The sequence below is a fragment of the Vombatus ursinus genome, unplaced genomic scaffold (genome assembly GCF_900497805.2).
Source record: "Vombatus ursinus unplaced genomic scaffold, bare-nosed wombat genome assembly UNPS02014792.1, whole genome shotgun sequence".
Classification (NCBI taxonomy): domain Eukaryota; kingdom Metazoa; phylum Chordata; class Mammalia; order Diprotodontia; family Vombatidae; genus Vombatus; species Vombatus ursinus.
Window position 1 is genome coordinate 1,050,760 of NW_020954570.1, and position 23,747 is coordinate 1,074,506.

The 23,747-nt window shown below is 35.9% G+C and overlaps 1 protein-coding gene across 5 annotated transcripts in view; it reads left to right on the forward strand.

Annotated features, from left to right (window-relative positions):
- Positions 1-22,952, forward strand: part of PAM (peptidylglycine alpha-amidating monooxygenase) — a 354,803-nt gene extending 331,851 nt beyond the window's left edge. For 3 of the 5 annotated variants that reach the window (XM_027869176.1, XM_027869179.1, XM_027869177.1), the window contains 6 exons: positions 3,786-3,901; positions 9,533-9,632; positions 11,720-11,773; positions 19,666-19,869; positions 21,150-21,206; positions 22,087-22,952. In XM_027869176.1, coding sequence (XP_027724977.1) covers positions 3,786-3,901; positions 9,533-9,632; positions 11,720-11,773; positions 19,666-19,869; positions 21,150-21,206; positions 22,087-22,271 — 716 coding nt within the window. In that variant the 3' untranslated portion in view covers positions 22,272-22,952. The remainder of the gene's footprint in view (positions 1-3,785; positions 3,902-9,532; positions 9,633-11,719; positions 11,774-19,665; positions 19,870-21,149; positions 21,207-22,086) is intronic. The other 2 variants (XM_027869178.1, XM_027869181.1) reach the window with 1 other exon arrangement.
- The last annotated feature ends 795 nt before the right edge of the window (positions 22,953-23,747 follow it).

The window sequence follows — 23,747 nt, forward strand, 5'->3', positions numbered from 1 at the left end:
ATGACACTAAGTAGAAAAGACGCAGTAAGAATTATTGATGAGGTCAGATTCATTGCTTACTGGGACCCGGACAACTTCCTTCTTTAGCCCTATCCCCATCTCCATTTACTGAAATTGGTCCGATAACCCTTAGCTTTCCATACTATCAGAGCTACATTCTCTTTACAAGTATCTATGGCCGCAACAGGAAGACGTTCTGCTTTTCTGGTTTTCTCCTGGTGGGGCAGTATTTGTATGTCAAACTGGCTTGGCCTGCACTTCCTTGTCCAGTGCCTATCCAGGTGGAATGGGTATACTTCTCACCAGATTTTCTGTTTTTCTTCAGGTGACTGTACACCTTCAAGACTGTTCTCCTGCCTAGTTGCATTAAATCATGTAATAGCAGATGGTCTTGAGGTGGATGGGGTTCCATATCTATGAGAGTGGGCCTCTTGTTCGACTTTCTCCATTAGTTCGTATATCTTAACCTGTTTGTTTTTAAATTTTGTTGACTGTCTGATGACCCCACTTTACAAAGAGCCTCATCTAGCAATATGTCAAATCATTGCATCCTCAAATCTGTGGGTAGCTTCCTTTTCAAGGGGAAGTATTCCTTTCTCAATGGTTGTCTGTCTATCCCTGAATCACATAAGTCCTATATCTACTATTTAGAAGCTTGTAAGAGTTACAGTCAAAATTATTAAGATTCTCTCTCAGTAAAGGGCAAAAGTGGGGGAGGTGAGGAGGAAAACAAGTATGCCTTTCCCTGCTACCCTTGACAGTCAAGGGCTTGTCCTCTCTGTCTCTTTTATATCTGTATCACAAGCTTTCACCGACTTCTCCCTTATAATCTCTCTGCACGCACTTAGTTAATAGGCATGAATCACAACACAATTATGATTGGTCACAGCTTAATATGGAACAAATCAGAAATTAGAAGAAATTCTGTAGAAAATACTTACCAGATGGTTACATAATGGGGAGGTGCTAAAGCTTCCCAGTCTTTTGCCTGATCCTGAGGAACAACAATAGCCTGAAGCATCAGTCTTTTCCCAGTAACATTTTTAGAGTTTTTTTCCAAAAAGTGAAGGGCATGGACCCTGTTGCCATGCCCAGAATGCCCAGCCTCTAATCTCTAAGCTTACATCACAAAACATTTTGAAGGGCTTTTCGCTTTTTTCTTTCCATCCTCCATTGTGCTCTTGCCACCACCCTTGCTCTTCTAACCCAAACTCAGACTGAACTTTGCATTCCCATTTTAATTTAAAATTTTTACTGGTATCTTAATTAAAAAAACAATATCATGATAATTCTCAATCAAAATATTTGAATAAGCAGAATGTTACATTTTTCCAATCAGTATGAAATAAACAAAAACTTATTGCAATAAATGGTAAAGGATCAACACAAAGAATGCTGAAAAAATTTATGTGAAAGAGAAGAGGAGCTTTTTTGTTGTTCTTAAGGAAAAAACTGAAGGATGGTATAGTAGAAAGGGTGTTAGGTCTAGAGTCAGAGTACCAATGTTTGAATATTGTCTTTACTGCTATTTAAACCTGTTTAAACTTGAGTAAGTCACTTATCCTCTCTCAGATTCAATTGCTTAATCTGTAAAATAATAATAATAATAATGAAGCAGCTGGAATAGATATATTCTGAGGTTTTTTCCAGGCATAAATCTATGATCCAGTATTTATGGTAGATAATTTTCCAATTTCATCAAACTCTGAAAACAAATTCCCAGATGGTAACACCAGATTACCTCACATTGTATCTTATTTCATCTATCTCCCTTTTCATTTTTCACCTGACTTGCATTATAGTTTCCAAATAGTTATTGAGGAAATACTCATTTGCTCAGTAGTCTGAATGATAAGCTTAACCCTTATGCATCCCCATGTAGCATGAACAAGTGAATTAAGATCTTTGCATGATCCACCACCACCACCCCTCAACTTAAATGTGTCCTCATCTGGAATACCTTTTGGTACACATATTTCTAGTTTGCCGAGGAGAGATTATGTTGGTGTTAGATCCATGCATCAGTTAGCAATCGCAGCATCACTTAAGTTTCACTGACTAACCAAACTACTAGCAGCTCATTTTCTTATTAATTCTCATCCAAGATTTTAAAGTAATCAAGTAGTATATTTTGGTATTTCTTCATAAATTAATAGAAATGCTCAGTCTTTCCCACTGCCAAGTCATAGTTATGAGCCTGCACTCTAGTTTATAAACTGAACCATTGAAATTTCCTCTTCCTCTTCCTTCCCTCTGTCTCTTCTTCCCAGTTTTGTAGGCTTAAATGAGCATCAACATTATAGAATATACAATTTAACTGCTTAATAAATAATACGACACATTTAAATATGTCAACACGATATCAGCTGTAAGAAAGATCACAGCCAAAATCTCCAATCATACACTACAGTTGCTGACTTCTCATGGACAACTGGAACCATAGCCTCACCATTTAGGTTTCTCAGGATGACAGTTAAAGTCTCTCCTTAGGATATCTTCTCCACAGAAGAAAATTTAAATTCACTTCTCTCAACATGTCTCTTTAGACTCTTCTCCTAACAGCTGCTTTTGCATCTGTGATCTCATCATTTCATGCCTGCATCTCCTATTTGACTCTTGTCCATGTTTTCCCAAAAGTTTCCCTTGGGAAACTCCCTGAAATGCTGGAGGAATTCTTTGTTTTCTTTCAGAATGGAAATCAGAAGTGCACTCTGGTTGTCTACCTGTCATCCCTTGCTCTTACCACATTACCAGCTCATCTCCTCTTCCCATCATATAGTTCCCTGATGGTGTCTTTAACTTCTGTTATTGGTTGTAGGTTGCAACTCAGTTAAAGCTCTTGTCATCTCAGCCACTGAAATAGCCTCCTAATAGCCTCTGCTTCTATTCCCCTTCCCTCTCCCACCCATCATCCACTGACAAATTGTTGTTCTTAAAACAGATCTGAGGAGTCTTAATGCAGATCAAAGCTTACTTTCTTACTTTATTTTTCTTGGGGTTTTTTTGTCTGTCTTTTTTTTTTGCAACATGGCTCATATGGAAATATATTTAGCATGACTGCACATGTATGATATATAGCAAATTGCTTGCCTTTTCAAGAAGGGAGGAGAAGAGGGAGGAAGCAAGAAAATTTGGAACTCAGAATTTTTTAAATGTTGAAAATTGTTTTTATCCATAATTGAGAAAAATAAAATTAAAAAAAAACAGATTTGACAGTGTTACTCCATTGAACATCTTCATTAGCTCAATATTGCCTCTGGTATAAAATATAAAACCAACATGGCTCCTAATTTTGCTTCATTTGTTTTACTCCCCTTCACAAACTGTTCATTCTGGTCAAGTGGTGACCTACCGGCTATTCCTCATATATCATATTCCACGCATGTCTCTGTAACTTTGCACAGGTAATCCCACATCTCTGAAATATACTCCTTCCTTTTCCCTACATTTTAGAATCCCTAACTAATCTGAGCAAACTCAGATGTCACTCTAAACTGGAGAATTTTCTTGATCACCTTAGTCATTAGTGATTTCTCCCTCATGAAATGATTTTGTATTTTTAATGTATTTCTATTTACTTATCTGTTTGGATGTTGTATCCTCTCAGTAGAATTTAAACTTCTTGAGAGCAGGAACTGTTATATTTTTGTATTTATATCCCTAGGTCGTTGAAGAGTGTAGACATTTGCACATAGTAGATATTTAATAAATGTTAGTTCAGTTAAATTGTTTCAATGTCAGACTCTTCAAATTCCAAAGGAATATAACTATGTGTTTTGTTACAGGTTTGCTCTTTGCAATTAATGGAAAACCTTACTTTGGAGACAAACAATCATTGCAAGGATTTGTAATGAACTTTTCCAGTGGGGAAATTATAGATACCTTCACTCCAGTGAGAAAGGTATTTTTATAAACTTGTTTTAGTCTTTTCTAGGTACAAAATTAAAATACTTCTCATACATCCTATCCATTATCCTTAACTTTTTAAAAAATTTTAAGTGCAAATATCAAGGCATTGGCATGTCAACTGATTATTAAATAATGGATGGATCCCAATACATTCTAATTAGTTTATAAGCACCTCCACAAAAAAAAGGACAAGGGTAGGGGAAGAAGATGACCAGTATGTCTCTTCCCAAATGATCCAGCTTCCAAAGTTCTTAATACAGGTTTTTTTTTTTACCTTTATATCACTAATAGATTAATTATCATTGACTGCTCCCTAACCCTCATCCCAAGGGCTACTCAGTGTTTTGTGTGACTTTAAGGTTCCTAGTAGACTTTACATACCCAAGAATATTTCAATTTCACTTATTTCAAAGTACTCAAACTTTTACAACAAATGAAAATTTTTAGGCTCAGATAATGTATGTTGTGTGTCCATAGTCACACAACTGATAAATGTCAGAAGTGCAATTTGAGCCCCTATCTCACCTAATTTTAAGTGTGGCATAGTTTCTATCACACCACACTGCCTCCCTCTGTGCCCTAGATCATCTCTGACCCTGTAGAAGTCTTGCATGAGTGAATTTTGTAGCTCCATTACAATTTAAGTAGAAGATTGGTTATAGTTGGCAATTCCCATGTAGCTGGTATAGTGCATGGAGTGCTGTACTTGGAGTCAGGAAGGCCTGAGTTCAACTTTTGTCTCAGTCACTTACTATCTTTTTGACCATGAGTAAGTAATTTAATTTCTTACAGGTTCACTGTCCTCATCTGTGAAAATGGGGATAATAATATCACCTGCCTTACAGGATTCTTGTGACAATCAAATGAAATAATATATGAAAAACACCTGAAAAACCTTTAAGTGACATATAAATGCTAGCTATTATTATCTTTACACAGGATATATAAGAATAGAAAGAACTGAAATAAATGGAGAGATAAATAGTAATAAGTGTCTGTATGTGTACTTATGTATGTTATATATGCATGAAACATTTGGTCTTTAACTTGCAGGAAATCTCCTGTTATATTTGATTTTACACATCATATAAGTTTCCAAGTATACACAGCTTTATGATGACAAGTTAATTAAACAAAAAATCTAAGATAATTCATACACTGCATTTGGTGTATAAGGTAAAAATAGCTAAGATACCTAAGTCTGCCATAATATCAAGGCCATTTTACTTAAAGGAAAAGTAAATTTATCTGAGTTATACTTCTTTTAAAATCTACTTTTTTCCTCTTCAACCTTGATGCAGCATCCTAGATATTACATTACATTTTCCTTTGATTGGTTCATTAATTCTGACTATTTAAATACATTCACCTTAAAATTTTTAATTTAGAGGTTTTCCCTTTTTAAAAAAGCAAACATCAAAGTGGAGAGACAGGGTTCTTATTCGACAGTTAGTCTTTGCTCTGCAGAAGAAATCTGAAATTAAAGAAAATCTAGTTCTGTGCAGAAGTGACCAAATGGCTTCACCTCTCTGAACCTGTTTGCTCATGCATGTCAAGGGACTCATATTTTGTACTTCTAACCTCAGAGGTTAATAATGAGGAAGAGCTATGTAAATATCCAATCTAATCTAATAAACATTTATTAAGCACCTACAACATGCCAGGCACTGTGCTAAGTGCTGGGGATACAATAAATAAAGAGATAGCTATAGGCCCTGCCCTCAATGAGCTTACAATCTAAAGGGGGAAGCAATACACAAAGGTGGCAGAAAAGTGAGAGTGGGGATATGGAAAAGGACACCAGGATACTCAGTGTGGGATCATCTTATTCAGTGAAGTTGAAACGAGGAAGCACAGCAGATGCAAAGTGGAGGGATCTAAGAGTCCAGTTTCTACCCTCTATTAAGGAAGGCATTGGGAGGAATTTGGCACTCTGACCTCCAGTTCTCCAGTTAGAGGGGAGAGGAGGCTGAGGGAGGTGGAGTCAATCAAGGATTGAGTTAACAGCATGGTAGTGAGCTTATCCTGGGAGGGATATCTTGTTTTTTTGGAGTTGAAACCAGGCAAGGCAGCAGATGCAAAGTGGAGTGATATATACATACATATATACATATGTATGTATGTATATATATGTGTGTGTATGTATGTATGTGTGTGTATATATATATATACATACATATATATGTGGTATATTTATAAGGATTATTATTGTAAAATAACTGCTCTACTAAATACCACTCCGACATAAGACAAAATGAAGAAAAAAATCTAAAGATAACATTATTTCTATCAACTAATATGAGTCAGTTTGCCAAAAGGTACAGAATGATGATGAGTGTTATGCTTATTTAATAAGTGTAGGGAAGGCTATGGAAGAAAGGTACTCATTGCCAATGTATGAATTTCTTTACAAAGGACTTCTCTAATTTTGCATTTGATTATTGACTCACGTTTTTGTTTGTTTGCTTTTTGGACTGGATCTGCGATTTCATTGAGGTAGAGAATTCCTGGTGAGAAAACTCCCTTTCCTCATGCAGAACAGCACCTGTTTTGCAACTTAGCGTGAGTCTTAGCATTTGGAAGTGACATAGCAAAAGTTGCCTGACCAAAAAGGGGGGTTACAAATGCATCAGAAGACAGACTGGAAGGAATCATATTACTTTGGCTCACAAGCAAAAGAAATGAAAGAACCTATAAAAAGCACTTATAAGGATAACAAACTTCAAACATGTGAGGAGGGAAAAAAAGCAACTGCTTTCTACAGTGTGGAAGATAATGAACTTCAAGTGGGTCCAAGAACACTATTTGTTTTGGAAGACCTAGTGTGGCAGAGTGGAAAGAACACCAAACCAGGAGTCAAGAGGCCTGGGATTCAGCCTCTGCTTGTTCCTTACCCTTTGTTGCTCTTGGGCAAAATGCTTCACTTCAGTGACGTTCGTTTTCCTCATCTGTAAAATGAGGCTAATAATGCAACTTCAGAGAGCTGTTGTGAGGATAAAATGGAATAATAAAATGTTTTCTGAGTGTAACAAGAAGAATCTGTTGATTTTAGTGGAGAAACCTTTCAAGAAACCCTGATTTTAGGAAGGTATGGTTTTCCAATACGCTGGAAGAGAAGAAATGAGAATCAAGTTCTAGGAGCAAGAAGTCTAACTCACTACTTGGTTTCTGTTTCCTTTTGATAATTATATGAGTTTCTAATGTCATGGTCATTGTCCTCTTTAAAGTAGGGTCATACAAGTCTTGACATTTACTCCCTCTCCCAGAGGTCTTTGCAAAGCCAACTTCATATGAAAGGAAAAAGTAGTTAATAGTTTTTTTTTTCCATTCTGTTTTATTTTTCCAGACTTCAGGTGTCTGGGGAAAGACAGGGAAATGTGGCAGAGTGGGAAAATATCTGAATTTGGAGTCAGAGGACTTGGGTTTAAGGCCTTGTTTTGCAACTACTACCTGTATGTCTTGAGCAAATCATTTATGCCCTGTGGGTTTCAGTTACCTCTTATAAAATGAGGGGTAGGATTAGATGATTTATAGATTGTATGTTTAGTTTGCTTTTATAGCATGCCATTGGTCATGTCTGTGACATTTGTTGCTGAGGTTTTGGTCAGGAGTGCAACCTGTGACATTGATATTTTTCTGCAGGATGAAATGCGATCTGCTTCCTAGTATATTTTACGAAGTACTTTCCAGAATTACACGGTGATAAAAAAGCAGGGATTGTCTTTTCAGTATAACTGAGAAATGGGTACTGTCTAATTTGTTTTGTCTTTGTGTCCCTAGCATCCAACATGGTGCTTGGGACATACCCGTTCACTAAATGTTTGTTAAATTGAATTGAATGATCACATTTGCAAGTCTGGTACCACCAATTTGTTGAACCCAGGGGGGAAAATACTTGATTGCAAGGACAGAACTGTGAGAGATCAGTATTCAGTAATAATCAGTAATGTTTCCATTATACCTACATGCCCTTGCACATTTGCACAGCTTTTGTTAGTATGCTTAGCTTATTCTTTTCAATTTTATTGCTAATTTTTGTTAATTTTTAATTGCAATAGAATGCTTCAAGGCATATAGTCCTCAGTCATTCCTGAATTGTGCTAAGAGAAGCAGTTAGCTCCATTACCACACTTTGACCTCAGCGCAACTCAAGGCATACAGATGTTAGCTGATAAGCACATATCCTGGTTATTGCTTATTATTTTCATAATTATATATTCAAGCATGTCTTCCAGACTAAAAATTAGATGGAATTCCCCATATCCTGCCAAGTAGAACACATGAACCATATCTGGAGACTTCTGAAAACAGATGGAAATGTCAGGAACTCAAAATTACAATCTTGCCCTTTCAGGGATTAGCATAATCAATCAGTCAATCAACAAGCATATGATGACCCTGAGCAAATCATGCAATATGATTTTTTTTGTAGCTCCATCTGTCCTTACATATAAAATGAAGATAATTTGAAGACACCATGAATGCAGATTCATTGTGTCAAAATATTTGAATACAGGAAGTATGGATAACTACTTATTAAGCAATTATATATAGCAATCTGTACTTTAATTGTTGGTTTAAAATATTAGAAGCTGTGAACTTCATAAATAATAGAAAAATCTCACATGTAGTATGTCTACAAAAATGAATCCAAAGGTCCTATGGCTTTGAAATTATTTCTTTGAATAATCATGGTCAAATTACTTTTAAAAGATACCCACATTGAAGTATTTTAAGAATGCCTAACAACACAAGTGATTATGATCCTAACCCTTTTGAAGCTTCCTGTGTAACAAAATAGACAGCTTTGATGGCGCAAACACCAAAAAGCAAAATTGAGAGAATAACAGCACGTAATGGCCAAAATTTCACACTTGTTGTTTTGGCAGAATAATTTTTTTTAAAAAAATTTGGTCTTGTGGATTAATTGTTGTGGAAAATTCCCGGTATAGATGGTTATAGAGAGTTGCCTAGGGGACTGAGGGATTAAGCACTGGCTCATGGTCATACAGCTAATATATCTCAGAGTCAGGACTTGAGCCTAGATCTTAATTCCAAGATTGGTTTCTATCCACCATGTCTTCATGTCCCCCTAGGAAGCATAAATATAAAGTGAATATTAATAATACAAAGCATTTTCCTCATGGATGTGAAGTAGATAGTGCATGTACTAATATCCTCATTTTATAGACAAAGGAACTGAGGCTCAAACGTAAGTGACCTCAAGTCATCTAGTTAAGTAAATATCAAAGGTGGTATCCAAGCAGAGGTTTTCCATGTCCAGTGCTGTTCCCACTATACCACATTCACATACACACGCACGTAGACACACATACATCATGATGCTTCATAGGAAATTAAGAGACAATTCAATAGCAAGGATAGTTCTATTTTTGAAAATCAATCTACCAGTATGTAAATATTTGTCTTTGAAAAACATGAGTAACCAAAAGTGAATTTCTTCTCTTCATGGACTCTGTTAAGCTGTTGTTTCCTTCCATACCTGAGAAGATAGATATCAGAGTCTGAGCTATTGCTTCATGTAGTTGTCACTTTATTCTGATTTCTTTCTGTCTTTTGTTTCTGAGTTGCCGTGATAATTTACAGCTTTCTCTTTTGGCAGCATTTTGACATGCCCCATGACCTTGTTGCCTCAGAAGATGGGACAGTGTATGTGGGAGATGCTCACGGGAACACTGTGTGGAAGTTCACCACCACTGAAAGTAGGTTTCTTCTAGTTGCATTGTATATGTTTGCTTTTCTTGGCTGAGCTGCTCAAATAAGAAAGCGCAAGTGTCTCTGGAGAAATCTTTTTTATTAAATTACAGCATAGCTATGCAATTCAGTTTTGTGTTTTAGCTAATTAGAAAAAGCAACTTTTTCCCTGGCACAGTTATACCTCTATTTCCTAAGCTATTTTACAGGAAAGTCTCAGCCCCTGAAGCAATGTTTAATGCACTGAAAACCAAGTCAAATCCAACTTTATTTCAGAGGGTGGAGATTAATTTGGCAGACTAACGTGCCTTGTATGCTTTTATTATTTCAACATTGTTTCCCCAGTTGCTCTTCAATTATCAGGAGCAGCTGAGCTGCCTGGAAACCCCAATTTGTATCGGGCACAACAGAATCCCAAAGAGGAAACACCTTTGCTCTTTCAGCAAGGGTTCAGTTTCCTCCAAATTCAAGACTGCTAAATTTACACGCAATGTCAGAGTTCACCTGGGGCAGAAGTTTTGCTTTATCCAGCTATATTCAGCTAGTCCTGAGATTTCTTATCCTGTCACTTACATTTTCCTTCTACTTCCCATGTATTTGTTGAAACAAACTTGTTGGTAACAAGTATAGAGTTTCCCTAGGTCAAGTATATGGAATACTAGTTGATGACATATCTGATTGAAATTTCCCAAGGTCATATATGTATATGTATATGTATATGTATATGTATATGTATGTGTATATGTATATGTATGTGTATATATATGTGTGTGTGTGTGTATGTATATATATATAAAATATGTATGTATGTATATATACACGTACACATGCACACACTGGGTTAGAATCAAGAATGAGGCATGGGCCTATCTAAAACATCAAGAGCAGGGACTGGCAATTATGGATAATAGTTCATAATTTAATAGATCTTTGAGTCTTATAAAGTGCCTTCCTCACAGTGATCCTATGAGGTAGGTTGTCCAAATATTATCTCCATTTTGCTGAGGACGAAACTGAGACGCAGAGAACTTAAGGGTCACATAACTAGTAATTAGAAGGGATGCAATTTTGAACCAAACTGTCTTGACTCTAAGTTCAGTGCTTTCTGTATAGCAAACTATTTCTAAAAGGGAATTTCTGCTTCTGGATCAATATGACCCAAGAGAATCCACTTATCTCCTTGAGCTGGAATTGGTTATGATAGGAACCTGCAAACTTGAGAAAGATAAAGAACATTTAGCCACAGCAAGAGAGATGTCATTAAATCAAAAAGGAATCTATAAAATGTAATCAGATGACAAAATTATTTCATAACCAAAAATAAATTGGTAGAACTTTTAGAAACTTCCCAAATCACTTTTCCATTTTATGATAAAGGTGTCAGATGGAGTTGAGTGCAAATAGGGGTAATACCCTGTGTTTCATCACTATGGCATCAGTTAGCATTTAGTATATCTTAGAGTCACTTAGGTGACTCATTACTGAGAAAAGCTACCAGATGTGGGGAGACAGTATCATATCTTCTAGCTCACTAAGCTAGAAGAGGCTCATCACTAGCTCTTAAGTCACTAATTATTAATTATTTGGCTACATCAACCCATGATACAGATAAAGGTGAAAAATGCCTCTCAGTTCTATTTAGCCCTCTCTACTTCTACAATGATGGCGAAAGTGGTAGAGTGGCAAAAAGGGGGCCAGAGCCTGCTAAGTTTTTGGACAAAAAAAAATTTAATTTTGCCTATTATACTTAGACTGTCTCAAAAACTGGTAACCACAAGTTATGTAACTTTAGAGATGAGTTTAGACACTTTCTGTTTGAAAATAAGACTACTTGATCAATCAGTTCTGTGTTCTGAGGGTCCTAAGGATAAGCTCAGTATACATATGTAGTATCTACGTGACATCACCTTAACTTTCCTTAGTGGGTCTAAATCCAGGAGTCATAGAGAGATCTAATCTGTGGTTTGTACTTGAATATTTTGTAACAGTAATAATGAATGTAGTTGGCAAATTAGTCTTCTAAAATAAAATTATTATCAAAATTGCTGCCTTCAGATGCCTTGTTTTGCCCTATTTGTGTTTTTCTGTGTTACAGAAATGGAGCACCGATCAGTTAAAAAGGCTGGCATCGAGGTGGACGAAATCAAAGGTTGGTCAGATTCCCATTAGTACTGAGCAACCAAGCCAATTCGTGATGGATCTTTTTGTGGTTCACAATTGCACCTGTAAAAAAAATATATCAAGATAGAAATAACAACTGATCTGGTAATTTGTCCATGAAGTACATAATGTGTTGAACCTTTAACCTCACACTCACTTGTTGCTGCTGGTTTTTTCCTAATAAACAGAGTTGTAATGATGAGTTCAAATGCCCTGATCTCAAGCAATGGAAAGAGTCAGAGGATGTAAAGGATCTGTATTGAGTATGCCAGATCTATTTAGAGAGCAAAGGGTCAGTCACTTCCTTTTTGGAAATCCATGAACTTTTTTAGAGAAGCAGAAAGAGCCATTCAAAGAATATGAACAGCAGCTTGCTAATGGGTTCTAGCAGTGTACATTCGTATTTAATGCATTACTGTTGCAGCCTAATTGCCAAAAGAAATTAATGCAACTCCAGGAGCACTTCTCTTACTATCAAGAGGTATATAGCCACAGGGAAGCAGTAAGCTCATTTTGACAGAGAATTAAATGATTTACTATCTTTCCAAGGATCTGCCCATATTTACATCTGTGCTACTGATTTTAAACTCTGAGATGATTAGAACAGTTAAGAATTCTCATTAAGCTCATTTCAGCAGCATACCAACTGAGTTAATAGTTGCTTTAAAATGATTCTCCTGGAATTTTAAATTTGCACTTTAGATTTAATTGTTTTTCTTTCTCACAATAGAAAGTTGAACAAAAATGAAAAGAAATAAGGACAAAGAGGGAGTTTAGGGACTTCAAGTAGACAGATGTAAAAATTTAGCTAGTTCAAAGTTGAAAGGGATAAGATAATATAAAATAAATAACAAATAACTGTTCAAAAATTTAAGTGTATTATGCATTTTAAAATTTTAGGTTATAGTCACACAAGGCAAGCATATAATTTTCTGTATTTGAGAGAAGGATCTTTTCCCCATATTTCTGATGAAGACACATGCAGCATTGTAAATGTATTTGGTAAACAAGGGACATGAGGTAGGTAGCTAGACATTTATAAGGATTCTACATCAACAACAGTTATAGGCCACTCTGAAGTGCCAAGGCCACTTCAGTTAAGATGGTGCCATGAAAGGTTATAGAAGAGCCCAACTCCCACGTAAACTTCAGAAAATGTCTGAAAAGGGCTCCAGAAAGACTAATGATAAAGAAATCTGAAAAATAAGCTCATCTCTCCAGTCAATAATTACACAAAAAGATATCTAGAAGCTTGCAGAGGCAGGTAGAGGCATCTAACTGAAAAAAAAATAGTATGAATACAAACACAGATGCTTCAATGGCAGGATGTGGGTGCGAGGTGGAGTAGGGGGAAGGATAGAAGATGTCAAGCTAAAGAAATCATCATAAATTCCAACAACTGGACCAAAACCAGCGAAGTAAATACAGGAAAGAAGTTATCCTGACCTCCTATAAATGGATGTAAAGTTAACCAGTCTTTTGCATAGATGTGTCATAAGTAAGCTCCTAGGATCAGGCACTTGAATCCAGATCCAGGGCCTGGCCTGTAACAGCGAAAACAGGGGACATAACTATCCCCCAAAGGTCACTGAACAGGGAGATATAGGAAAGCCATAGAATTCCCTGAGCGCTAGGAACCAGAGAAGGAGAGAGGGCCAAGTTAATGCACAGGAACCATTATCAGGAGGCTTATGCAAGAGTCCAGAGACTGAAGTCATATCCAGCATCCTACTGAGGCCTGTTACACAATAGCAGAGGTTGGAATTAATTCCCAATTAATGAGGATAGTACAAAAAGAAGGAATAAGAGACCAATTGAGGCCAGAGCCTTCAGGTGACCACTAGGAGGCTGAGATTGAGTCACAAACATCTACCCCAACCATTGATAACCATCAGTGACAACCAGATCACAGAGAGGATAGGACTTAACAGAGTCTACTCAACCCATCCAAGAGTGGCCTGGTGTGAGCACAAAATCCCAAACCAAGAAGTGAGGCTGAAAATATTAATAAAGAGAAGAAAACACCAAACACAATTAGAAATACTGTGGATTAAGAAAAGCCCAAGGGGCTTTTGCTTCAGAGAGCAAAACTGGCTGGGCCACAGGGACTGTTAGACTGGCTGGAAGAAATAAAACAAGAAGGCAGCTAGGTGGTGCTGTGGATAGAACTCCAGCTTTGGAGTCAGGAGGACCGGAGTTCACATCTGGCCTCAGACACTTGACAATTACTAGCTGTGTGACTGTGGGCAAGTCTCTTAACCCAATTGCCTCACCAAAAAGCAAATTGAAAAAGAGAGAAATAAAGCAAGAGTTTAAAAAATCAATGAGAGCTTATATAAAGGAGAATAAATAGCTTAGAACAGGAGGAGGGAAATCACATGGTAGAATCCATGTAATCCAAAATTAGAATGTACTAAACAGAATTCAGTGACTCCAAAACACAAAAAGAAATACTTGGACAAAGTAAAAAAATTGGTAAAATAGAAAAAATATAAGAGATTTACTATTTTTAAAACTAATCTAGAAAACAAGTTCAAGGAGAGATAATTTAAGAATCTTCACACATCCTGAAAACCATAACCAAACAAAATATTATAATTGTATATTTTCAAGGAATTTTAAATAGAAGTCTATTAGATTAGGACTAGAGGGCAAAATGAAAATAAAAGAATGCACAGATCACTTCCTGGGGGAAAAAATCCAAATTGAAAACTCACAGGAGTGCTCATGTTTTAATAGAAGAAGAAGAGGTAAGTGTCTCAAAAATCATTATGTTTTTAGGGGTCAGAGAGGGAACTAAATGAGAAAAACACAGTGGGATTTTTTTCTGTTTTGTTGGTTTGAAGAGAGAAAAGAAAAAAAGACCAAAAAGGAATACATTAGAAAAGAAATGAGGAACAAAGAGGGGGAACTTACTGTTTTCAACAAATGGAGTGCATGAAACCAAAAATATAGAAACCTAGGGAAAGTGGTAGGGGGAACATCCATATCATACCTCTCTCTGTCTGAACTGGATAAGAGAAGATTAAATATGTACAGATACACACACAAATGCATTAACCGAACAATGATACAGGTTGAGAGTGGTAAAAGGCAAGGGAGGAATATAAGATGAAGAACAGAAGAGAATAGAGTCATGGGGGGAATAGTAAAAGAGAGAGAGAGAAAGAGAGAGAGAGAGAGAATTTCTCAGCTGTGCATGTCATACAGCACAAAATTTTAACATATGAAAAAAGGTAGAGATATTAAGCACCTCCTTTACTGAGAAGAACACAGTTAAAACTATGATCAAGAAAGGGCCTATGAAGGAAGGATTCATACTTAAATAGATGCATTGGTTAGAGCACCAGCCCTGGAGTCAGGAGGACCTGAGTTCAAATTCAGCCTCAAACACATGGTACTCACTAGCAGTGTGACCCTGGGCAAGTCACTTACCCTGATTGTCTCGCAAAAATAAATAAATAAATAAATAAATAAATAAATAAATAAATAAAAACTAAAAAAAAAATTAATCCTGAAGTTTTGGTGGGTTAAAGAACATATCAGAAACAATGGATAATGCCAACCATAAAATATCGTACCAAAACTTTGGGGAAATAGCTAAAATAATCCTTGGGGGGAGAATTTATATCTTTAAAGATATTCAACAAGTAAAATGAAAAAGATCAATGAATTAGACGTGCAGATAAAAAGCTAGAAAAGGCAATTAATCAAAAATTCCAATGAAATACAAGAATAGAAATTCTGAAAATCAAGGAAGAGATCAACAAGGCTGGGAGTAACCCAGGTCTGAGGATTCGCAAGAGAAAAGTAGCAACAGGACAAAGGGGCCAGAGATTCGAGTAGAGAGGAAAGTATAGAGTTGAAATGGATGACTCTACTGTTGAGTTGAAGTTGAAGAGAGGAAAGTGAAGTAAAAGAGTGTAATGGTCTGAGAAAGCACTGAGGTGTTGAGGTACTGGAACTTTTAATGAGGGCAAAAAAAAACCTGTTTTAGGTGGGGTGAAACATAGGGAAAGGTAGAATTATCAGAGGTTATGGTTAAGTAGAAGACTGTCAGAATTTCTCATTAGAGAAAGTAGAGCATTATGGATCATGACAGGGTCTAGTATGTGACTGTGCTTATGCGTGGATAAGGTGGAGTGAAGGAGCAGATTATAGAATTTAAGGAGGGTGAAGAATTGAGAGGTTAGGGGGTGTAAGGGATTATGTAAGTGGATATTAAAGTCCCCTGGTATGAGGGCAGTATTTGTGGAGTAAAGGAAGATAGTGAGCCAGGTACCAAACTCCTTGTGGGGGAGGGTCAGTATACTACAGCTGTCAAAATTTAAATTGGGTAGAACCTTTATTTTTTTCAATTGTTTAACATATTTATTTGAAGTTTTGAGTTCCAACTTCTATCCTTCCTTCCCTCTCTTCCCCTTTCCCTGAGACAGTAAGCAATCACATATAGGTTACACATGTGCAATTATGTAAAACATTTGAGTGGAACTTTTGAATTGAACGTGCTTCAAAGGGGGAAATGTTTTGGGGTGCAAGAGATAAAGCACGAGGTCTGTAAATGACAGTGGGGAACAAGGATCAGTGGAGAAATTTGAGAAGATATCTACCCTGTAGTGGAGAGGAAAGCCAGTGATTCAGTGTCATGCATCAGCAGAAAGTCCGGTCCCTGTGAGGGCTAATAGATGAATGTGAGAGAAAGAGATCCAAATTAAAAAAGAGTTTGTTCACTGTGGAATGGGAATTCTAGAGGTCACAGTAGAACGGGTCAGCAGGACTGGAAAAAAGACATAATTGGGGTAGAGTTGAGGGGAATGAGTATAATAGAACAAGAAAAAGGATCTAATGTGTTTTCTCTTAAATGACCTATGACTAATAAGAATAATAAAATGGATAGAAAAAGAAACAAAAGAAACCATATGGGCAATCATGGGTGGCAGATGAGTAGATAAAATCATTGTCTTTAAGATGATAATGTAGAAGAATCTGGGAAGGGCTTAGGTCTATTCTTTCACCTGTGTTGCTGGTGAAAGGGAGCTGGGTGATGAGAGATTATGGGAAATGATACTCAAAGGAAGGATATACATTGCCACTATTATTACTTAATGTAGTTTTAGAAATATCAGAGACAAGAAAAAAATTGAAGGAATAAGCATAAAAAATGAAATTATCTCTCTTTGTAAATGACGTGACTGCTTACTCAAAGAACTGAAGAGATTCAATTTAAAATTAATATAATTAATTCAGTAAACATAAATATATAAAAAAGCCCATAAAAATAATCAGTCTTTCTATATAATACTGATGAAACCTCCAACAGAGAGATGGTTATGCTAGCCACAAAAAAAAATAGCATTCTACCAGTGAATCAGCTTAAAAAAATAAAAGTTATAATTTCCATATGGTCAAATTTCACTGTCCTAGGAAAGTGGATTATAATGTGTAAACATACAGCACCCAACAAGAATATTTAATATTTATAGTATTATTTTTTCCATTTTAAGTAGTATAAGTTGTTTGGAGATATATATGTGTGTGTATGTGTGTATATTCCAAGCACTTTTTATGCCTCATGGTGGTGCTAGTATATTTCAGTAACTTCTAGTAATGTGTATGAAATGTTGTTTAATGTGCCACTCTTTTGTAAAAATATATTTTATTTCTTCCCCAATTACATGTTAGAATCATTTTTAACATTTTTTTAAAAAGTTTTGAGCTCCAAATTCTCTCTCTCCTTCCCCTTCCTCCTCCCTGGGACAGTTAAAGTGTTACTCGTCATGATTATCAAGACTTCAAGTGATGCCTGGCACTTCTGCGTACATTTTTATGACAAGAATAGCAAGGCAGATTAGCCTTATTGTGGATGACTTGCAAGGACAAGTGTGTTGGAAGTGTTAGAACAGGCACAGACATTTTGTGTGTGTACATGTGACAGGGAAAGGAGTAGGACTCCTTTTCTAAGTATGTCAGTTTTCTTTTTTTGCAACTTTCAAGAGTATATCATTATACTGTCTCAGCTTCTCCTTTATAAAATGCTGTATACTTACAGATGTCTGTATAGATACTATGAAAACAAAACAAAACAAAACTTACTCTTTTTAACTTATTCATTGTTTAGTGATAAATATGGTTCCTCTTATTCCCATGATTTGACAAAATGTCAAGGGGACTTCCTTGTTTTCAGGAAGACCCTTTCTTCTATCCTGGTTCAAGAGCTTCTATATCCTTTCTTTATCAGAAGAGTTCCAGATAGCCCATCATACTTTTTCATTCATAATTTCTTTGATACTTTATGTCCAGAATTCAGAGGTGGGGAACCTGTGGCTTCAAAGCCACATGTGGCCCTCTAGATTCTCAAGTGCGGCTCTTTGACTGAATCCAAACTTCACAGAACAAATCCCCTTAATAAAAGGATTTGTTCTGTAAAACCTGGACCCAATCAAAAGGCCACACACAAGGACCCAGAAGGTCACATGTGGTCTCGAGGCCGCAGGATTCCACCCCCCACCCACCTTGGTCCAAATCATACCAGGAAAACTCCCAAGTAGCACATAAAATCTTTTTGCCCTCAAATTCCATGATATTTTATCTCCGTATCATATCCCTATTTAGAGAGACTATTGGTTGTCCCTCTTTGGGCATCAAAGAAGGTCTTGAATCCTAGGAAGATGGGAGTGAGGGTAAAGGGTTCAGGTAATTCAGAGATGTGGATCACCCCATTTCTACTACTCATTGTCATAAACAGTTATCTCTTCAATACCCTGGAATAATTTAGTAAATTCTGCCTCAGAGAAATGAAAGAAACCATTCTCCAAAAACCCAAAAGATTACATCTGTACATACTAAATGTAAACATAAAATTTTCTTCCTGATTTTTAAGCTATTAAGTCCAACTACTTCATCAAAGTAGAGGCAAAGTTTTTTTTTAATTGCATCTTAAGGAAAGATAGTATATAGTACTCACCCTGTCTTTGTGCAAGATTCAGAGACCTTGTGCTACTTTGTCAAATATAGCTTTCATGCTCAATAAATGAAATTTATTAAGTTAATTATTAACAATTTTGGCAATGACATTGGGCACCTTAGAGATTTCTATATAAGGTTACATGTTTTTTTCTTATCTATAATTTAAACTATGTATTTGTATACATATAACATCTCCCGTGCAAGATTGTAAGTTCCATTAATATAAGCTATCATGTCTTATTTCTTTTTGTATTTCACCCAGTACCTTGCACAAGGTGCTTTGTTAAAATTGAATAAGTGAATGAAGGAATTAATATAAGCGAGCAAAATGGGGTAGGTGCCTAGACCTCATCTTATTTCCAGTGCTTTCTATGATTCTTAGAGAATCTCACTTATCTTCTTTGCCCTATTCTCTCAAACTGTATTATGGGGATCTATCAACAACATAGTGTTATCATCATCAAAACATTAGCGAAGCCCTTTCTTGTATATGTACTGTGGCAGGTGCTACAGAAAGTAAGTTAAAAAAAGACACAACCAGATCCTTAAAGGCATTTTATAATCTAAATCTGATTCTATTTACGTAGACAGATCTAGAAAGACTGTGCCAATTACTCAGTGGATTTAAGGATTATGTATAAATTAAAGAATTAGATTCTGTTCATATAAGAGATATCTGTGCATCTGGGGGTGAAGGAAATACTACAGGAAAATTGGAGAAATTGAGTTTGAAGGTTAAAAAAAGTTTCAGTGATTATTACTGAATACATAATTATTTTTATTATCATCTTGTTACTTTGAAAGAAATTCAGAGTCCAAAAATTGACAAGTTCTCTTTCAATGAACCATAATTGATTTGGGGGGAATTGAAATATGTGAGTTAGGTCAATATTGTGAACTCTTCTTCCTTTGAAGAAACAGAGACAGTTGTTGAAACCAAAGTGGAAAACAAACCCCAATCACCTGAGCTGATGAAGATGCAGGAGAAAAAGAAATTGATCAAAGAGACAGGCTCTGGAGTTTCCTTTGTTCTTATTACAACCCTTCTCGTTATTCCAATTGTTGTCCTGCTGGCTATTGCTGTCTTTATTTGGTGGAAGAAAACAAGGGCCTATGGAGGCAAGTAAAATTGAACAACTTTACTTTGGAAGCATAGTTTTTAAAAAAAAGTGTGTTTAGTGTCATTTGCTTTTAAGAAATACATTTTGACTTTTTCCCCTAGTCATCCCTTTTAGGTAATTTTTTCTTTCTTTGACATGATTGAATATTCATTAACTATTACATATAGTTTCTCCATCATTATAGAAACTGCTTCTGGAGCCTCCAAAATTGAAGTCTTTAAGATAAATTTTAAGTTTTTACTTTGTCTTTAAGTATAGAGATTATACATATATATTTTCTCTAAGGGATTCATGAACTAGTTTTTCTTAAAATATTTTGATAACTAATTTCCTTTAATACTTCATATCCTTGGTAATCCTATATATATTTTATTTTGTGTATTTAAAACCTTTATTTAGAGAAGGGGTCGATAGTGTTCACCAGACTGCCAGAGAAGTCCGTGACCCAGAAAATGTTAAGAATCCTTGTCCCGGCGGAACTTCTTGAGGTTTACAATTAAGTAGAAACATAACAGAGCAGAGAAGTGGGTTTTGCGGAAGGCCCTGGAGAATCCACAGAGGATCTGCTGCTAGACTTCTGAATCACGGCTCCATCGTGCAGTTCAGAAAGTCAATCTTTCCAATGAAGTCATTCTGGCTCCTCCGGTTGCTGTGTCACATTGGCAGGGCTTGCTTTTTTCTCCTACGGGGTTTTGAAAATATATTTTTATATTAAATTAATCTTTCCTAGAAAGTGATTAAAGTTCTTCACGAGAAGAGATGTTTAAAAAGGAAATAAGGAAGATCTGGGTATAAAAAATATGATCTACTCTAGGGTCTCATTTCACCTTAGTAGACATTCTTAGCCCCAGATTCCATATAGGAGAGCACCATATGAAGGATCTATTAACCTTAGATAATATGAGAATACTTCCCAAACATTCATAAACATTAATTTATTTTAATCCTTAATAAGGAGAGTAATTATATGCATAGGTAGGAACTATTTTCTCAAGCAAGAGCTATTCTGACCTTAAGGCAAAAATAGGACTCCACAATGAAGATCCATAACCTTCAGCAATCCAGGCTACCCAGTTTTCACCAACAACCACTGTACCTTAAAGTCTGACATATTACTGTTGATTTTTTAACTTAAAATTATATTGCAGAAGGCCTTTTAAACTTTTTTTTTTTTTTACTGATCATCATTCATGAGATCCAGATGATGTGCTGAAAGTTGCACTTGTGAGGTAAAGACGGCGATCAGGGCTCATTCTGAAATGTGCTATCTCTTTCCAGCTGATTCTGAACGCAAACTTGAGTCAAGTTCAGGAAGAATACTAGGAAGGCTGAGAGGTATGTCTGTGACCTTTTAGAATCCATTTACTTCAGATGTATTCGGGCAAAATCAACAAAAAACCCATGTCTCTGAAAGAGCAAGAGCATATTTCATATTCTCTCATTGAAAATTAAACTTCCCAAGGAGCCAGGGTTACATTTCCACAGTGGAAAATCCAATAAGCCAAAGAAGGTATATGGAAATATGGTAGCAGCTATTCTCCCTTTCTGTGCATTGCAGACGTTTAAAATTATTTGTATTTATTTATTTATTTTTATTTTTATTTACTTTAAATAGATTTATTTTTATTTATTATTATTAAAATAAATTATTTAATGCTGTCTACCTGCCTTTCATCTGACCGCTATTTGTCTTCCATAAATTTTATATCATTCCTGTGGCATGTCAATAATTGTCATAGTAGATATGACTTTTTTTATAGTCATTGGAATGAACGACTGCTTTATTAACAGCAATTCTGCACAGTCTTGGAAATAGCAGGGCCATATAGACTGTATATCTGAAGTAGTCCTCTGCTGACACATAACCTGGGGAGCTTTGTTTTTAATTTATGAGATTAAATTTGATTATATGAATATAATGTATATATATAAATGTAACTTTTACAAACCTTAAAATGCTAAATAAATGTTAGTTGTCATTTATGTTAAGTTATAAAATGAATTAACAGTGCCCTTTTTCTGTCAAATGGGTTCTTTACCTCTGGAATCCCTTTTTCTCTGAGACCCTCCTCCTCCCCATCTTATAATGTCAATCGCCATTAATGTGAATAGGACTGGGAAAAGTGAAGTATACTTAAAGTTGCCAGGAATGAGAAAATAGTAAAAATTCCTAGAAACTTCATTTCAATTATATGTCAATACTTTCTTTATTCAGGCAAAGGAAGCGGAGGTCTAAACCTTGGAAACTTTTTTGCAAATCGCAAAGGTTACAGTCGAAAAGGGTTCGACCGACTTAGCACCGAGGGGAGTGACCAAGAAAAAGAGGATGAAGGCAGTGAATCAGAAGAAGAATACTCAGCACCTCCACCCCTACCAGCTTCTGTCTCTTCCTTAAACTAAGCCTTGGATTTCTTTGTTGTACCATTTTACCAAGAGCACCAGATTCCTTTCTCTTTCGCACGTTAAAAATTTTGTGTGCTTAATTGTAACTGCACTAGTCTGTGTGAGACTGTACACTTTTGGTTTCTTCTTTTGGGTTTAGTTTGCTTCTGTAGAGGAGTGCCCTGAAAGTAGAGGAGTGCCCTGAAAGATCATAGTAGTGCCATTATCCTTGTGTAAGCATCTACAAAAGAGAAAGAGGGAAGTCCTCTTTTCCAATCACAGTACTATTTTAAAGGATGTAGTGTTTGCTCAGTTACAGTTTGGAATTTTTCTCTATTTGTAAATGATCCCATTATCTGCTTTCACGCAGTATTTTCCCAATAGCTCTTCCATTGCCAATTTCTTTCTTTGGTGCCTTTCCTGTCCAGCATTCCCAACCTATGGCAGTACAGAAAAACTACATGCTACTGGAAGATAAAGCTGCTAAATCGCCTTCTATTTTTTTAAAATCACTAACATTATATTGCAATGAGGGAAAGAAAAAATAGTCTCTATTTAAAAAAAAGAGTTTGGTTTTGTTTTTAATTTTCTTCAGTTGGTGTGTTTCTGGGATGTCTTATTTTTAGATGGTTACACTGTTAGAACGCTATTTTCAGAATCTGAATGTAATTTGTGTAATAAAGTGTTCTCAGAGCATTAGCTGTCAGAGTGTACTTTGCAATTTTTGGATTTTTTAGGTTTTGTATACAACTTTTGTAATGACTACACAGATCATAAGTACAGTGAAATTTTATCAATGACTGCAAGCAAAAAAAGTGCTATTTTGTGTAAAAATTAGAAATTATTTTGTTATGTAGCAAGTAATATAAGAAAAATCAGATCAAGAGTTTGCATACATGTATAAGAATTAAGCTCTCTTTAAGTATTTAAAGAGGAATTTTGCCTGTATATCAAACTGCAGGGTATATATACTTTAATAAAACATGATCATAGCTAAGAGGAAACCTGTGTCTCCAATTGCATATGCAAATGAAGATATTCAATTAGTGTAGATGAAGTTTTTTCCTTACAACTAATTTTTAGTTCCTCAAAACTTCCATATATTTATATAGCAAAGTCTTAATTACCAAAAATTTGTCAAATTTTTATTCATCTTCTGATTCACAATAAGAGTGAGTAGAAATCATTTCAACTAGACATTGTATTCATGATTCATTAAGTATAGTTTGCTAAGCACCTAGATAACATTTTCCTAAAAATAGAAGCAAATTAAAATCAGCTAGGTGGGACAGTGGATAGAATATCAGGCCTGTAGTCAGGAAGACCTGAGTTCAAATCCTGCCCCAGACACTTACTAGCTGTGTAACCCTGGACAAGTCATTTAATCTCTGTTTGCCTTAATCCAAAAGGAGAAGTGGAGAAGGAAATGGCAAATACTGTAGCATCTTTGCCAAGAAAACCCCCTAATGGGGTCTCAAAGAGTTGGACATGACT